The sequence below is a fragment of the Elgaria multicarinata genome, chromosome 7 (assembly GCF_023053635.1).
Source record: "Elgaria multicarinata webbii isolate HBS135686 ecotype San Diego chromosome 7, rElgMul1.1.pri, whole genome shotgun sequence".
Taxonomy (NCBI): domain Eukaryota; kingdom Metazoa; phylum Chordata; class Lepidosauria; order Squamata; family Anguidae; genus Elgaria; species Elgaria multicarinata.
In genome coordinates this window covers 370937-386617 of record NC_086177.1, presented here as the reverse complement: position 1 = coordinate 386617, position 15681 = coordinate 370937, and the positions used below count along the sequence as shown (strand labels likewise).

General features: G+C 45.3%; 1 protein-coding gene across 1 annotated transcript in view; it reads left to right on the top strand.

Moving 5' to 3' along the window:
* The window catches only part of SNX5 (sorting nexin 5), a 106414-nt gene extending 92600 nt beyond the window's left edge, over positions 1-13814 (top strand). Inside the window, exons 12-13 of the mRNA XM_063130029.1 lie at positions 6623-6708; positions 13246-13814. Coding sequence (XP_062986099.1) covers positions 6623-6708; positions 13246-13296 — 137 coding nt within the window. The 3' untranslated portion in view covers positions 13297-13814. The remainder of the gene's footprint in view (positions 1-6622; positions 6709-13245) is intronic.
* Positions 13815-15681: the final 1867 nt, after the last annotated feature.

Genomic DNA, 15681 nt, shown 5'->3' with positions numbered 1-15681 from the left:
TTTGCCCAGCATGTTCTATATGTATATGCCAATTTAAGTTCTTGAATTAATTTATCACATGCTGGCAGCATTTGAGAAATGAAATCAATAAATTAAATTGGACTGCCTGTTTTTAAATGCCAAAAGCAAATGAAGTATCTGATTACCCCCCCCATCCAAAAGAAATGTCTACCATTTATATGCATCTTTGACCAGTAGTGTTCATAGAATCATAGAATAGCAGAGTTGGAAGGGGCCTACAAGGCCATCGAGTCCAACCCCCTGCTCAATGCAGGAATCCACCCTAAAGCATCTCTGACAGATGCTTGTCCAGCTGCCTCTTGTTTGTTCCCCACTTCCCAGAGTAGTGAAGCATTTCAGGGCACTACTTTCCTCTGTTTGGTTTCCTCTGGAGAGAGAGATTATAGCTTTTTCCAAACATTTGGGTTTATTACACAAATACATACAGAGCAGAGATGGTGCTTGTACAAGCAGCATGTCTCCAAAGGGGCATGCCAAAATGCATTTCATACTTCTTCATTGTGGTCTCTATGCATCACACATATGGGCTCTGCGTCTGCGCGGAGACTGGAACCGGAACCGCTACTAGCTAGGCAAAACGTTTTAGGCAGGAACCCCTCCCCCACGCTACCGCGCATGTTCCAGGGGTTCCCGCCCTTGCCTCAGTTCTTCGTCGTCCGCCACTGTGCTCAGACTGAAGAAACCTACCTCTAGCATTTTTCTCCCCTTTTTTCGAATATTCTTCTCAGATCTCTCTGTAGATAGTTCTTTCTTCTTCTCTCACTCTAAGTTACTATTCCCCCTATTAAAAAAATAAAAATAAATATTAGTTGAGGTTTTACAATCTCCTCAGAGCGATCTTTGGGTCGGGTGTGCCTTCAGGCGCATGGCAGTAAAAGCGCCGTTTCGGAAGTGTATGAGCTGTGGGTCCAAGCTCCCACCAACGGACGGACATTCTTTGTGTGTTCTCTGCCTCGGTGAGGGTCACAGGGTGGAGTCTTGCCACCATTGTATGGCCTTCACAAAGCAGACGAGGAAAAATCGTGCAGATAGACTAAAGTCTATCCTGTGGGAAAAAGCCCTCAGGGTTGATACTACAACTCAGAAAAAGATGGATAAGCCTATTTGGCAAAAGACCACTGAAGATGATGAGAGCTCTGAAATACGCTCGTTCGTGGTATCAGAGACCATAATGGTGGAAAATAGGGCTCAGGCCCTATTTCCCCTCACGCCAGGTCGATCATTGGCTACCTCCGCAGCCAAAAAGCTTACGAAGAAAGCCCGGACGCCAAAACCAGTTGAGACGCAGAAAAAGAAAAAGAAGAGGAAGGATACTGAGAAATCCTCCTCGATACAACACGAGTCGATGCCGTCCTCGACGCCATGCATGTCGAGGCCGAGCCACTCGGTATCGACCTCGGTACCGACATCTACCGCACCGAACCAATCTTGGATACCGACTCCCTTACCGAGACCTCTAAGTTCAATATTGGAAGGAGAAATTAGGGACTCGGTTTCTGCTGCCTCTGTACATGACGCACCAATACCCGAAGAGACACAAGTGTGCGAAACGAGACAACACAGGTCTCCATCGCAAAGACCAGTGACCAGCATACACAGGTCTCGCTCACCAAGATCAGATTGGGATGCGACATCCCAGTACTCCGACTCCCGTTTTCGACAGCAGGAATTCTACGATTGGGAATACTATTGCCCACAAGGTTACTTTACGGAGGTTACTTTACGTAGTACCCAGAGGCATACTTCGCGCAACCCCCGCCTCCATCTAGAGTTTTCCAAGTTCCTGTAGCTCCACCTCCACCACAAGTTCTCTCTCCGGTACCGAGCCATCGCCACTGAGGCCATTCTCCCTCGGTACCGACAGCCACCATCACCACTGCCGCTGTACAAGAACAGTCTCTAGAGCCACTCCAACAAGCACCGTAATTAACTAGACCATCCTCTCCGGACGATGACTATCACTCCGATTCTGAGTCAGCTCTATCAGTTGCCCCCTCGATACCATCTCCCAAGGACGCCGTAAATTCCCAAGACCCAGCCTCTCCATCTGAGGACATGGGCAGGTTTGCAGAACACATTTTGCGTATGGCACAATCTTTAGGCCTTGATATACAACAGCCTACAGAGACTTTGGATGATCCTATCTATGATGTTTTACATACCAAAGCTAATGCATCAGTGGCCATACCCTTCCCTCCCACCTTAAGACGTACGGCTCAGCTATCTAGGAAAACTCCATCTTCCACACAACCGACCTCAAGGAGACTGGAGGCGATGTACAAGATCCAAGAGAAGGATGCTGAATTTCTTTTTCAGCATCCGAAACCGAACTCTATAATCGTAGAGTCTGCTCAAGGCAGGTCACAAAGGATCCATTCAGCCCCTGTAGATAAGGAGGGTAGGAAGCTGGACCTTACAGGAAGAAAGATCTATGCCTCCGCCTCACTCGGCATGCGGGCGGCGACTTATCAGGCAACAATGGCGAGATACCAGTTGTTCCTCTGGGAGAAAATTGGATCCCTATGCGATTATCTCCCAGAGGACAAGAGAGAACTCGCAAGAGTCTTCCAGTCTGAAACCTCTGTTATCGCCAGGCAGCAGCTGAGCACTGCCAGGCATCAAACCGATTGCCACTCTAAGTCAATGATGGGGGCCATCACGCTAAGGAGGCACGCCTGGTTGAGATCACCTAATCTGACACACGAGACCAAATCTCGTATCGAAAATCTACCTTTCGATGGTGAGGGTCTGTTCAATACAAAGACTGATGAGGCAATGGACTCAATTTATAAGGCTTGTACTACAGCAAAAAAGATGGGCTTCACTGCACCTATGGTTCAATGCAAGCCTAGACGCTGGACAAGACAACCAGCTCTGCAACTACAGCAGTGACCTCAATTTGACAGGCAGCCAAGGCAGCAGCAACAACAGCCCCAAAGAAAAAGGCCCTACCAGAGCCGTTATCAATATAACAAACGCCAGCCTGACTTCGCTAAGAAGCAGCATCTTTGACTCTCCCAATTCAGATCTACCACCGTTTGCGAACCGCCTGCAACAATTCACTCAAAAATGGGAGGAAATAACATCAGACTCCTGGGTGATTACCATCATCAAAGAGGGGTATGCCATCGAGTTCGATGCCCTCCCTCCTTCTTCGGGATTGAAAGTAACAGCGCCTTCCCTTCCTCTGCTTCTCGAGGTACAAACCTTACTAACAAAGGGAGCCATCTCCCCTGTACCAGCAGACCAAATCAATCAGGGGTTCTTTTCGTGTTACTTCATGGTCCCGAAGAAGGATGGGGGTCTTCGACCAGTTATGGATCTCAGGCAATTAAACAACTACATCACCCCCCAAAAATTCCGTATGACAACGGTTACTTCTATTCTCCAACTCCTACATACGGGGGTCTGGTTCGCTGTGGTAGACCTGAAGGTTGCCTATTTCCACATTGCTATCAGAAAGTCGCACCAAGCTTACCTGTGCTTCTCCATCGGGACTCAGCAGTTCCAATTCACCGTCCTCCCCTTTGGACTTGTGACAGCGCCGAGAGTCTTCACAAAGGTGATGGCGGTCGTCTGCGCTCACTTGAGACAAAAGGAAATTTATATTTACCCATACATAGATGATTGGCTTCTGGTAGTGGAGAATTACATTACGCTCCAGAAAAACATAGCAACAACGCTCAAATTGTTGACCACTTTGGGACTTTGGGTCAACGAAGAGAAATCCATCTTGACTCCACAAAGGAGAATAGACTTTATAGGGGTGACTCTATCGTCCCTAGACGGAAGGGCATATCTTCCTGTGTCCAGAGCAAAGACTCTTTGCGATCTGGTCCTCGACATCGAGGGCCGAGCAAGGCTCTCGGCATGGACAATGCAAAGATTGCTGGGCCTAATGGCAGTGACCACCGCAGTGATCAGGTTCGCAAGACTGCGAATGAGAGTCTTGCAAGGATGGTTCTTAAGGACTTTTGACCTGCAACGCAACGCCCACAGAACTTACCTCTCGATCCTGAGACAAGTGTGGGCATCCCTGAAGTGGTGATTGTCAATGGGAAACCTATTAGAAGGAGTTCCATTCCAACAAAGATCTCCTTCGGTAACGATTACGACCGACGCTTCCATGATTGAATAGGGAGCGCATTGCAACACCCTCACTGCCCAGGGCCGATGTTCTCCCAACCAAAAGGAGGAGCACATCAACCACCTGGAACTTTTGGCAGTGGAGAATGCACTGAAAACCTTCGCTCAGATTATCGAAGGCCGAAATGTCCTGATCGCTACGGACAACACCACCGTAGTCTGTTACATCAACAGGCAAGGTGGAACAAGATTGCACCCGTTGACCCGGTCGACTCTCAGAATTTGGAACTGGTGCATAACTTGAAATACTCACCTGACTGTGATCCACGTAGCAGGGAAGGAGAACACCATCGCAGGCTCCCTCAGCAGGTCCTTCCACACCGACCACAAGTGGGAACTCGATACCGAAGCAATGGAAGATCTCTTTCGGTACTGGGGGTATCCAGCCGTCGACGTCTTCGCCACCGAAGGAAACGCAGTATGTTCCAGATTCTGCAGCAGAGCAGGAAAAGGAAAGAACTCTTTAGGAGACGCGTTCACCCAAACGTGGAGAGGGGATCTACTTTACATCTTTCCCCCATTTCCGCTGCTGACAAGAGTCTTAGCAAAAATCCAAACGGACAGGTCGGACTGCATCCTGATAGCACCTTGGTGGCCTCGACAGGCTTGGTTCCTGCACGCCCTTCGGCTATCGAGGCGGAACTACATCAGACTGCCATCGGTACAGTCGCTGCTATCTCGACACTGAGGCAAGGTTCGACACCCGGACCTTCAAACACTCAAAATGACGGCATGGAGGATAACACCCACTCCTCTCTCCGTACCGAAACTTTGACAGTAGATCACATATTACTGGCGTCGAGGAAACCATCAACGAGAAAGTCTTATGCCGCAAAATGGAAGAGATTCTCGAGATTTTCTTGAGAAAGTAACCAATTACCTGACTCTTGCCCAATCTCAACTATACTACAGTACCTTCTCTCTTTGAACCAACAAGGACTCAAATTGTCATCTATCAAGGTGCACTTAGCAGCAATTGCAGCCTCACACAGGGGTGTTGATGGGTTCTCACCCTTTTCTCACCCTACTTCAAAAAGATTTTTGAGAGGCCTAAAAAATACCATACCATCGGTTAGAGACTTTGTCCCAGCTTGGAATTTATCAGTGGTGCTTCAAGCTCTCACAAGGAAGCCCTTTGAACCTATGGCTACAGCAGATCTTAGGCTTTTGACTTGAAAGACTACTTTCTTAGTAGCTATAACCTCTGCAAGGCGAGCAAGTGAATTGAGGGCTCTCAGAATAGACCCCCCCCTTATACAACCTTTCATAAAGATAAGGTTGTGCTCCGCACGGACTTCACATTCTTACCTAAAGTAGTGTCCACCTTTCATACCTCACAGGACATTATCTTGCCTGCCTTTTTTCCTGAACCCACAACTATGGTGGATAAATCTCTTCACATGCTAGATGTGAGAAGAGCTCTCGCCTTTTATAAAGCCAGAACTGAAGGCTTTAGGAAGACTAAACAATTATTTGTCTGCTATGGAGAGCCACGCAAAGGACTCCCTGTATCCTGGTTATCTCGATGGATTGTTCAGACAATTGAATTGGCATACTCACTTTCTAAATTGAAATTGCAACAACCAGTGACAGCTCACTCTACCAGAGCTATGGCAACCTCTGTCGCTTTTAGTAGAGGAGTACCTCTAAGAGAGGTGTGCAAGGCAGCAACGTGGTCTACTCCATCCACGTTTATTAAGTACTACAGCTTGGACACTCGTGCAAGGCAAGACTGTTCCTTTGGAAGGACAGTTCTCTCCGAGGTCCTCAGATGACACACCAACCCACCTCCAGGTATGTCAGCTTGCTATTCGCCCATATGTGTGATGCATAGAGACCATGATGAAGAAATGCAGGTTGCTTACCTGTAACTGTAGTTCTTCGAGTGGTCATCTATGCATTCACACAACCCACCCACCAATCCCGCTTGGTGGTACATAGTGTTATGTATTTTTATATAGCATGCAGTTTTAGATTACAATTTTATTAGATATCATATGTTCATGTTTATGGGAGCACAATGTCGGACTCCTGTAAACTGAGGCAAGGGCGGGAACCCCGGGAACATGCGTGGTAGCGTGTGGGAGGGGTTCCCACCTAAAAAGTTTTGCCTAGCTAGTAGAGGTTCCGGTTCCAGTCTCCGCGCAGGCGCAAAGCCCATATGTGTGAATGCATAGATGACCACTCGAAGAACTACAGTTACAGGTAAGCAACCTGCATTTTTTGATACATGTGCGCATGCATGCACTCACACGGAGACGGAGAGAAACAGAAGCGCAGGCATGTACACAGGGAGAGTGAGAAAGAGACACATGCACAGAGTCACAGATGTGGAAGGGCAGGCTTTTGTGATTAAAGAATATTCATCCTCTAAATGATATACTCTTAAAATAATGGAATGAGGGATCCCTTAAAGTTACATGTCCACATCATTTTTGTCTTCTCTCAATGGCAGAACTGAACAACTTCAAACAGAAGCGAATAGCAGCATTTCGTAAAAATATAATTGAAATAACTGAACTCGAGATCAAGCATGCAAAGGTATTTGTTCTAATGTAAGATTTAACAGTTGGAGCTTAGTCTAATCATTAAAACTTTTCTAAACTACATCAGCCTTCGCCATTCTGGTGCACTCCAGATGTTTTGGACTACAATTCCTAGCATTTCTGACCATTGGCCATGCTGGCTTGAGCTGATGGGAACTGGAAGTTGAAAACATCAAGAGAGCATCAGATTGGGAAAGGCTGATACATAGGCGTACAGTTCAACTTACAGTTCTTTTGTGCAAATGAAATATTTGCAGAATAAGCTATATCCGGGTGGAAACTGGATAAATCTTAAAGAAATTGCTAATAACGAAACAGCTTGTTTTTCATCGTGGTCTCTGTGCATCACACACTATGGGCTTCTGCACTGGAGCCGGTATCGGGAACTTCAATAGCTGAGGAAGTATTTTCGGCGCATGTCCTACTGCGCATGTCCAGGGGGTCCTTGTTCCTCAGTTCTCTTTCAACCGCGCTGCTGCCAGCATGTCGGGAGCTTCTCTGAAAGAGAAAGAGAAACAAACTTAGAAAAGCTGAGGACCTCTCCTTCTTACTCCTTAATTCTTCCTCTTCCCCCCTTTTTTTTTCTCCCTGAAAAAAAACAAAAGCAAAAAAAAAGCTATTTTTTCTTATTCTGTCTTTCTACTCTCCCTTCACCTATGTCCAAAGCACATAGAGCCCCATTTAAGAAGTGCTATAGATGCAATGGAAAAGTTCCATTATCCGATGGACATTCGCTGTGCCTCCTCTGCCTAGGCGAAACGCACATCGTCGAGACTGCACGCATTGTATGAAACTATTGCGCCAAGCACACTGAAATAGAGCCGACCACCTTAAGGCATTGCTTTGGAGAAAGGCCCTTGAAGCGGTTGATGACTCCGTACCGCAGGCCTTGACCTCGACTACCCAGCAGGCGTCTTTCACCATGGAGCAGACTGCCCCACCTCAGGGTAGTAAATCCTGCACCCTCGTAACAGCAAAGAAGCTGTCTAAATGGGCAAGAGACCATAAGACAACTGGAGTCAATGGAAAAAAGAAAAAGAAATCCAGATGAGATAAGGAAGTGCGTCCGCAACCACGCCCTCCTACTCCCCAACCTCAACCTAACCCACCAATATTGTTGCCTCCTCCGGTATCGAGCCCGCCACCTATACCCTCGGTACTGCCAGCCGCGACCTCCATCTCTTAAGGCGAAATCTGCGACTCGCCAGCGTCGAGAGAATATGTTTCATCGGCACAACTCATGACCCACTATACTGAGCATGACCTTTCACATCAGCCTGAACTGGTATACCCTCAGCCGATCTACGGCCGTCAACCATTTCACTGCACAGCCAGGGAGACCTTGCGTCATAGATCCCAGTCTCCCCATCACAAATAGGACCAAAAATCCAACTGGTCGATGCCTAGGTCTTACACCTCCAATCAACACTGAGACCGAGATTTCAGGGATGAGCAATATCATCCTCCTATCTCGCCCCAATACCAAGACCATTGATCTCTGGCATCCTCTCACTCTCCGCCTCCTTCACCAGTGCCTCCTAGATTCTCCTCTCTCCACCATCTGTTGCCCACTCAGCAACGTCCACAACCTCGGAACCGATCTCCTTCCCATTGTGAAGATGACTACCAGTCAGACTCATCTTCCATCCTCTCGGCACGGCACTCAGCTCTGTCTCCAGATGACATAGTTGGCCCCTCTGAATGGGCCTCGCCCTCAGAAGACACTAGCCATTTCGCAGAACAAATCCTACATATGGCTCAATCGCTAGGTATCGATGCCCAACAGCCGTCCAAACAAGTATCGGACCTGGTCTTTGATACCGCCTACGTCGATAGCAATACCATTTCTGCCCACACTATTGCATACCGCTCGCCAATCCTGGAAAACTCCAGCTGCCGTAGGCCCTACAAAGCTCATAAAGCCTACGGACACATACCCTTTTCTTCTCATCCATGTGGGAACAATTGATGTCACCAAGCGGAGCTATGAAGAAATCAGGTCAGAATTGGACTCAAAGAGTACTTATCAATGATACCTTCTCAAACTGGAGGGACATAACACACGGAGTACTGCAGGGCTCAGTCCTGGGCCCAGTGCTCTTCAACAGTTTTATTAATGATTTGGACGAGGAGGTGCAGGGAACGCTTATCAAATCTGCAGATGACACCAAATTGGGTGGTATAGCTAATACCCTGGAAGACAGAAATGAACTTCAAAGTGGTCTTGATAGGCTAGTGTTGGGCTGAAAACAACAGAATGAAATTTAATAGGGATAAATGCCAAGTTCTACATCTAGGAAATAGAAACCAAATGCATAGTTACAAGATGGGGGATACTTGGCTCAGCAATACTACAAACTAGAAGGATATTGGAATTGTTGTAGATCACAAGCTGAATATGAGCCAACAGTGTGATATGGCTGCAAGAAAGGCAAATGCCATTTTGAGCTGCATTAATAGAAGTATAGCTTCCAAATCACGTGAGGTACTGGTTCCTCTCTATTCGGCCCTGGTTAGGCCTCATCTAGAGTATTGTGTCCAGTGCTGGGCTCCAAATTTCAAGAAGGATGCAGACAAGCTGGAACGTGTTCAGAAGAGGGCAACCAGGATGATCAGAGGTCTGGAAACAAAGCCCTATGAAGAGAGACTGAAAGAACTGGGCATGTTTAGCCTGGAGAAGAGAAGATTGAGGGGAGACATGATAGCACTCTTCAAATACTTAAAAGGTTGTCACATAGAGGAGGGCCAAGATCTCTTCTCGATCCTCCCAGAGTGCAGGACACGGAATAACGGGCTCAAGTTAAAGGAAGCCAGATTCCAGCTGGACATCAGGAAAAACTTCCTGACTGTTAGAGCAGTGCGACAGTGGAATCAGTTACCTAGGGAGGTTGTGGGCTCTCCCACACTAGAGGCATTCAAGAGGCAGCTGGATAAGCATCTGTCAGGGATGCTTTAGGGTGGATTCCTGCATTGAGCAGGGGTTGGACTCGATGGTCTTGTAGGCCCCTTCCAACTCAAAAAGAAAAAAAAGAAAAAAAGAAAGAGATATTAAAAACGTCTGTTAGTGAAAGACTGATTTGATAAAATGTGGGACACAGAAATGATGGCTAAATTCTCATTATATTAGAACAAAAAAAATAGAGATGGGAAACACTGAAAGAAAAGTGAAATATCGGGCCTGTTCAGAAGACACCTTAAACTGATTAAAGCTTTTAGTTAAGCAGCAGGATTTAAGATGTCTTGTGCGATGCATTTTGCTAAACCCTGCTCACACACTAACCACTGTTGGACCGTCTGCAATAATTTATTTATTTATTTATTACACTTATATACCGCTCCCATAGCCAGGGCTCTCTGGGCAGTTTACAGAAATTCTAAAATTGAGGTAAAAACAAGTATAAAAAATTTAAAACTCTAAAACACAGAACATACACACATAAAGCATTAAAAGAACTGGGCATGTTTAGCCTGAAGAAGAGAAGATTGAGGGGAGACATGATAGCACTCTTCAAATACTTAAAAGGTTGTCACACAGAGGAGGGCCAGGATCTCTTCTTGATCATCCCAGAGTGCAGGACACGGAATGATGGGTTCAAGTTACAGGAAATCAGATTCCAGCTGGACATCAGGAAAAACTTCCTGACTGTTAGGAAGTACGACAATGGAACCAGTTACCTAGGGAGGTTGTGGGCTCTCCCACACTAGAGGCATTCAATAGGCAGCTGGACAACCATCTGTCAAGTATGCTGTAGGGTGGATTCCTGCATTGAGCAGGGGGGTTGGACTCAATGGTCTTGTAGGTTCCTTCCAACTCTACTATTCTATGATTCTACATCTAGACGCCTGGAAAGCCTCTACAGAGTACAGGAGAAGGATGCGTCCTTCCTTTTCACTCACCCTAAACCAAACTCCATTATTGTGGAGTCTTTTCAAGGCCGCTCTAATAAGACGCACACCACTCCGGCCGATAAAGAAGGCCGTCAACTCAATATGATTGGCAGACAAATTTATTCCTCAGCTGCGCTTACTCTTAGAGTGGCCAACTACCTCACCATGATGGCACACTACCAAATTTTCTTCTGGGACAAAATGTCCTCGCTTACAGCTCATCTCCATGATGACCAGCGAGAGGTGGCACAAATGTTCCACACCAAACCGTCAAGACAGAGTTCAACATCTCGATCTACAAACACACAGACTCATTGCATGAAGAATGAGTCTTCATGCAAATCAATTGCATGAAGAATGCAATTGATAGGCTAGAGTGCTGGGCTGAAAACAACAGAATGAAATTTAATAGGGATAAATGCCAAATTCTACATTTAGGGAATAGAAACCAAATGCACAGTTACAAGATGGGGGACACTTGGCTCAGCAATACTACAAACGAGAAAGATCTTGGAATTGTTGTAGATTGCAAGCTGAATATGAGCCAGCAGTGCGATATGGCTGCAAGAAAGGCAAATGCTATTTTGGGCTGCATTAATAGAAGTATAGCTTCCAAATCACGTGAGGTACTGGTTCCTCTCTATTCGGCCCTGGTTAGGCCTCATCTAGAGTATTGTGTCCAGTTCTGGGCTCCACAATTCAAGAAGGATGCAGACAAGCTGGAGCGTGTTCAGAAGAGGGCAACCAGGATGATCAGGGGTCTAGAAACAAAGTCCTACGAAGAGAGACTGAAAGAACTGGGCATGTTTAGCCTGGAGAAGAGAAGATTGAGGGGAGACATGATAGTGCTCTTCAAATACTTAAAAGGTTGTCACACAGAGGAGGGCCAGGATCTCTTCTCGATCCTCCCAGAGTGCAGGACACGGAATAACAGGCTCAAGTTAAAGGAAGCCAGATTCTGGCTGGACATCAGGAAAAACGTCCTGACTGTTAGAGCAGTGCGACGGTGGAATCAGTTACCTAGGGAGGTTGTGGGCTCTCCCACACTAGAGGCATTCAAGAGGCAGCTGGACAACCATCTGTCAGGGCTGCTTTAGGGTGGATTCCTGCATTGAGCAGGGGGTTGGACTTGATGGCCTTGTAGGCCCCTTCCAACTCTGCTATTCTATGATTCTATGAATCTTGATACCGTGACTAATTTTGACATGAGGTTGATTCCATATTACACCCAGACTGTAAGCCAGCAACAAAGAAATCATATACCATGAAATGGAATGTTTTTTCTTAATACTCGGATCTTTAGGGCTTCTAACCTCATTCAGCCTCTTTGAAGGATGTACTTACCTTTACACTGCTGATATGCTAGGGCTGAAATAGTCGTCAGTACATCTGTATTTGGATGCAAGACCTGTCCTTAAATGAGGGCAATCACTATTGTCACAAACATTCACGGTTTGGATTGTGAATGCTATTAAACTGCCCTACGAGTTGGAGGGCTTACAACTCGATCATCCTGTAACACCTCATTCTGTGCACACTGCCTCAATGTCAACAGCCTGAGGCAGGTGACTGTTGATCCTAGACTTATGCAGAGCGGCTACTTTGTATAAACCCTCTACCTTCATTACACACTACTGTCTGGATGTTTACCAGGACAAACTGCAATTTCAGGCAAGCAGTTCTGTCATCTATCTTGAGATGGCACATTGATCTGCACCTACCCTCCACCAGGGAGTAAACTTGTTAATCGCCCATATGTGTGATGCACAGAGACCACGAAGAAGAAATGCAGGTTGCTTACCTGTTATCATAGTTCTTTGAGTGGTCATCTGTGCATTCACACAACCCACCCACCACCCCACTTTGGTGTCGATAACAATGTGCCATTGATACCAAGTGGTTTCTCTCCTAGTTAAGGGGCCAGCAATTCGGTCTCAAGGAACTGAGGAGAAGGGCTGGAACCCAGAGTCAGTGGATGGTGGGGGAGGGGTTCCAGCCAAAAACATTTGCCTCAGCTATAGAAGTTTCCAAAACGAACTCCATGCAGGTGCAGAGCCCATATATGTGTATGTACAGATGACCACTCAAAGAACTACGGTTACAGGTAAGCAACCTGCATTTCATGTCCGACTTGGGCCTTTTAAGGAAATTCTGATTGAGGCTTTAGTATGAATAAGAAAGATCAGCTATGAAATGACATGGTGCTTTGTTTAGTAGGAAAATACCAGCTCTGATACTTAAGCTTGAAAATGGTACATATATATTCCCACGCAATTGAGAGTTTACACTGCCTGAGCATGCCCATTGTTTTATTTGGGGAGATCTACTTCTTGTAGATCAGAGACAGGCAACTTGTGGCCCTCCAGAGGTTTTGGTCTACAACTTACCTGATCTCTCATCAATGTCTCTGTTAGTTAGAGCTGATGAGCTTGTAGGCCAAAACCTCGGAAGAGCCACAAGTTGCCCACACCTGTTGTAGATCGTATGTAGGGTTTATGTTTGTAGTTATCAAACTGACTTCAGAATGTCTTATAATAGATAAACGCATTGAATGGAAAAGTTTGAAAACCCATTAGTGTTCTACAATTAGGTTTAGTGGTTGGCTGTCTGTTCTGCAAAACTGACTACCTCTCTTACCTTCCAGAATAATGTTTCTTTTGTGCAAAGCTGCATTGAACAACTGAAGACATCTTAATCTGATTGTAGGTTTGGGGCAGGGGAGCACTCAACAATTGCATTGAACATCTTGGTTCATTTCTAGCTTGGTTTCCATAAAGTACTTTGTATGGCTAAAAACTTAATCAGGCTGACACTAATGATTCAAATATCAAATATAAATATTGTACTACAAATAGATTTGCTTGAATTGTGATTGACATTGTATGAATTGCTCCAAAAGAGCAAACAATATATGTATTGATAACTGGGAAATTGCTGTTGTGACAGAAACTGGCTTCTGAGAAAACTGCCTATCATTGAAAAGGAGGATGTGTAGTGAGAAATTTGAAAATTACAATCAGTCATGGTATCTATTAGATATACCATAACACAAACAACTCAGACTTTTTTGCAACTGACTATAGCAAATGTTCTTGCAATTTTATAAGGAAATACCTTTAACATTCCATTTCAGACTTCTATTATTGCACTATATTTTGGATTCAATATCTGCATGCTGTTGGACAATACAAAATAAAAACTGTCTAACCACTAGGATCTTCTTGATATAGTTGTTTTATATAGGATCTGGAATCCTTGTCGTCCTTCCTTACAAGTGTTGTGGAAGGTTGATGGCTATTATTACCTTACATATGGAAACTAACAGTATTAACCAGGCAACCTAGTGCTCTCCAGATGTGTTGGAAGTCCCAGCCAAGATGGCCAATGGTCAGGGCTGGAAATAGTATGATCTACCTACACTGGCTGTGAGATAGATGTGGCATTGGAACATATTAAGAACATAACAAGAGCCATGCTGGATCAGACAAAGGGTCCATCTAGTTCAGCACTTTGTTCACACAGTGGCCAACCAGCTGTTGACCAGGGACCCTCAAGCAGGACATCGTGCAAGAGCACACTCCTACCTATGTTCCCCAGCAACTGATGTGAATAGGCTTACTGTCTCTGATACTAGAGGCTGCACATAGCCATCAGGACTAGTAGCCATTGGTAGCCTTCTCCAGGAATTTATGCAACCCCCTTTTAAAGCCATCAAAGTTTGTGGCCATCACTACATCTTTTGGTAGCAAATTCCACAGTTTAACTATGCCAGGTATATATTAGTGAACCCCCTGTTGGCGCTTTGTGGCTTTCCCGCTCTTATCCTAGTGAGAATCCCCCTTTTATAAGGCCTCAATCACCACCTTTTCCCACACACACTGTCTTGCTGGCCCAGCCTTTTACTCAGTCCTCTATCCGCGAGGACAAGCACAAACTTTACCCTGTACTGTTCCCTTTATTACCTCACTCTTACATAGCCAGGAGCAGAAGGCATGAGATTTCATAAACAAAGAAAGCTTTATTAATTACAATAATAGGTTGTTGAACAAGTAACTCTTAAATGGCTATCAATATAGATTCTTTCATCCAAAATCACTCTCAAACAATTCTTGCACAATTACACAGACCTCTCTTTCTCTCTGTTCTGAAACCTAAATCCTAACTCTGATCTAAACCCAATCTCAACAAATCCCTCCCTCATCTCATCTTATTACTTCTTCTCTGCCTCCAACAGGCACTGCACACAGTTTATAGCATACACACCCTTCACACACCATTTCCCAGCCATTCAGCTCACACATGCAAATCCACCATTCGCTCCTTAGAGATACTTACCAAACCATAGATCTATAACAAGAATACACAAAACATAAACTGTATGTTCAGATGTGTAATGTCACAAACTTCATCCCATTATTTTGAGTTATTATTATGGTCACATACTCAGGTCGAAAATCAGCAATATGGTTTAATTAACCACAGTCACATAAGAAGTTGCTAATCATGCCTGTCTTTTAAGTATACACTGTTTCTACACAGAGCTCCGTTATGATTTCATATACATAGTTCAACACAAAACTCCATCTTGAATTTCTCTCACAGTGCAATACAGACTCCATCTTAGATTTCTTCTAAGTACAACAGAGTCTCCAAAATGATACAGTGGGATTCCTAAATAAGTATCTATCAGTTCTGCTCTATCTTCTGGAGGCATTTTCCAAAAATTGTAGCCTCCACTCCTTTACCTACATCTTCTATTGAGTGAGTGTGTGTGTGTGTGTGTGTGTGTGTAGGTAGGAATTTGCTGCATTGTGTAACCAGCTTTTTGTTGGAAGCCCAGCCACTTTAGTGAAGCCTTTCCATGGAAAGGATATTGGCCAGGGCTCCATTGTGTGGTCTTCCTTGTTTCCTTTTCAGGCCCTGCAACCCTTGTTGTTACCAAAATCCCGAGATGATTTGGGAGACACACAAGTTAATCTGGAGTCTTTCTGATTCCAGTGATTCACAACGAAGTGCTGGAAGAGGACATCAGGAGAAGTAGGAGGTGGCACACAAGGTCCTGGAAATGGGTGTCAGAGTT